The sequence below is a fragment of the Myotis brandtii genome, unplaced genomic scaffold (assembly GCF_000412655.1).
Source record: "Myotis brandtii unplaced genomic scaffold, ASM41265v1 scaffold405, whole genome shotgun sequence".
Classification (NCBI taxonomy): domain Eukaryota; kingdom Metazoa; phylum Chordata; class Mammalia; order Chiroptera; family Vespertilionidae; genus Myotis; species Myotis brandtii.
The window spans coordinates 2,983,255-2,985,723 of NW_005365553.1; the positions used below are offsets into that span (position 1 = coordinate 2,983,255).

At 50.0% G+C, this 2,469-nt stretch overlaps 1 protein-coding gene across 1 annotated transcript in view; it reads left to right on the forward strand.

Moving 5' to 3' along the window:
* The first annotated feature begins 1,466 nt into the window (after positions 1-1,466).
* Positions 1,467-2,469, forward strand: part of LOC102247172 (zinc transporter ZIP2) — a 3,538-nt gene continuing 2,535 nt past the window's right edge. Inside the window, exons 1-2 of the mRNA XM_005873297.2 lie at positions 1,467-1,749; positions 1,939-2,047. Coding sequence (XP_005873359.1) covers positions 1,622-1,749; positions 1,939-2,047 — 237 coding nt within the window. The 5' untranslated portion in view covers positions 1,467-1,621. The remainder of the gene's footprint in view (positions 1,750-1,938; positions 2,048-2,469) is intronic.

The following is a 2,469-nucleotide window of genomic DNA, read 5'->3' on the forward strand; positions in this document are numbered from 1 at the left end:
AGCTGTGGTTCTTACAGGAATAGGGAGAGAAGGGCTTTTTATTTTTCTACCCAATTATTTTGCTAGCTTACAGCTCGCTGGGGCCCTGTCCTTTCACATTTCGAGCTTTGGGCCCCGCTCAGGCCCTGTCCATTCATCTTCCTCGAGTCCAGTCCATTGGTCTTTTTAGCTTGCCACGCGCCGGGGCCTGTCCATTCATCTTTCCAGCCTTTGGCGCGTTCAGTGTAAGACCCGCCCTCTGCGCCATTTTGGCCAATGAGGAGACTCCTCAGCGCTCCAACTGACTGTTCACGGTAACAGGAGTGCTGGTACTCCTATATATCTGCATTTGTTTGAGGTTTTAATAAGAATTATAACTTTTCAAAGAATGGGAATAAGTCTTGTGATTCTTAAAAGGTATAGAGGTCAGTCATCACGGCCTATCCAGTAACGAAGTGAGTCCTCAGAGATTCAATGCCTGTCTCCCCACAGAAACCTCAAGCTCAGCCCCTCCTGTAAGAATACTGCTGCTTCTCCCAGAGACCGGGACTTCCCAGGGAAGTAATGGGTAGTGGGGAACGCCGTCCCCAGCGCTCTGAGAACTGGCTCAACAGGTCTCAGGGTAGTTAGACGGGCCACCTGGATAGGTGACCAGCAGCTGCCTGGCCTCTGTTTTTCTCCCTCCTTCCTTTCCTTTTAGCTCTCTCAGGGTTCATCAGCTCCCCAGAGTTTGCATCATGAATGTCCCTCAAGAAACTATCCCTTCAGGACTGAGTCATCTATCTCAAAAACGGTATGTCCAGGCAGAGTCTTTCATTTACTTGGTTCATTTCTGTGTTCCCCTAGGCCTTGCTGTTTCAGAGCTAGAGCAACTTTCTGTGTAATAAAACTCTCAGTCCCTCTCCCACAACGTATATCAGGAAGTAGGCACAGTCAGAAGTGGTAACAGTTTCAGTGTTGTAATACTAGAAATCTCAACTCCCATAGACATTTCCATACCTGGAGCTATTTTTCTGGGGTTACAGGCAAGGGGAGTCCCCTCATCCACTAGTTCCCAGAGTGGCAGCAGCACCACTCCTTAGCCCCACCTCCTTCTTAACCCCGGTGGCCCCAAATCCCCTCTGAAAGGGTAAGGTTCAGGTATCAGCATAGCAGCCTATAAGACTTGCATTGGTGTGGGGAGGGTATGGAAGGCTTAGATCAAATGTCCTGAGTGAGCCAGGACCAGATTGTCCCCAACACAAAATAGCTGGGAAGTAGCACCATAGACTGTGCCATTTTAGATTAGACCAGCCCCAGGCATGAACTAAGTCAGTCCACAGCCCTTGGATTAGTCATGGAACTGAAGAGAAGACAGCACAGGGCTGTGCCTGGCAGGGAGTCTGGAGTTTCTGGTTGCCAAGTTCAGAAGGCATGAGCCAGGGGAGGGGCCTCCATGTAGGGGGAGGGCAGGAAGATGAGGCAGGGCCCCAGTCAGCTATGCAAGGCTGCGCAATCAGGCAGCACAAAACAAAGAGAATCCAACAGCTTCCTGAGGCTCAGGAGTGGACACTACAGCTTTGACCACCTAAGGCACCACTCCTGCTCCAAAGCTTGTAACTCCGTTTGTCATTCTGAGGTCTGCTTATCCTGTACCCCAAGGATGGAGCCAGTGCTAGAAGTAAAAATTGGCTGCCTCTTTGCCATGCTGGTTGTCACGCTGGTTTGTGGCCTTATTCCTATCTGCTTCAAATGTTTCCAGATTGAGACATTCAAAGGTATAGCCCTTCTGTATCTTTGCCCCTATAACCTGACTCCAACCCTATCACCCTACCCTGACACTTGCTCTGATTCTCTTGCCATCCCCATGCTTGGATGTTGAGTGCTCCGTGTTGCTCCTTAGTCACCTTTGTCCATCTCCTCATTGCCAACTGGTTGTAACTCCTGCTTTTCATTAGGTCAACTCCCGCGGGGCTTCAGCCTCTTGAGCTGCGTTTCTGCAGGCATTTTCCTGGGAGCAGGTTTCATGCACATGACTGTTGAAGCCCTGGAGAATATTGAATTCGAGATCCGGCAGCTCCGGGTGAAGGTGAGCAGCTGAGGTGTAGGGCTAAGAAGCCAGATGATGAGCAGCAGAAAGGGGAGAAAGTGGGGAAAGTGATGGAGCCAAGGACATGGGTGGAACAATAGAGACAATGACAGCTCTGTGTTGTGTGGTGGAATTATGACAGGTCAGATTAGACTGTAAGGAAAACAGTGGAGCTGAAGGGACAGGGCAGGAAGCTGAGCTGCTCCATCCCTCATCGAATTTCTGCTTTTTTTTCTCCCTAGAACAGTGGAGGAAATTCTTCTGGATATCCTAATTCAGCTTCTGTAAGTATCTCTCACACCCAACCTGGAGGGTGAGGCGAACCAGAGACTCTTCATACCCAGATCCTTTTGAGGAGAGGACGTGAGGAATACCAGGAATCCCTCTGCTCCTCAGCTCAGACACTGTAGGGAAAGGAGGAG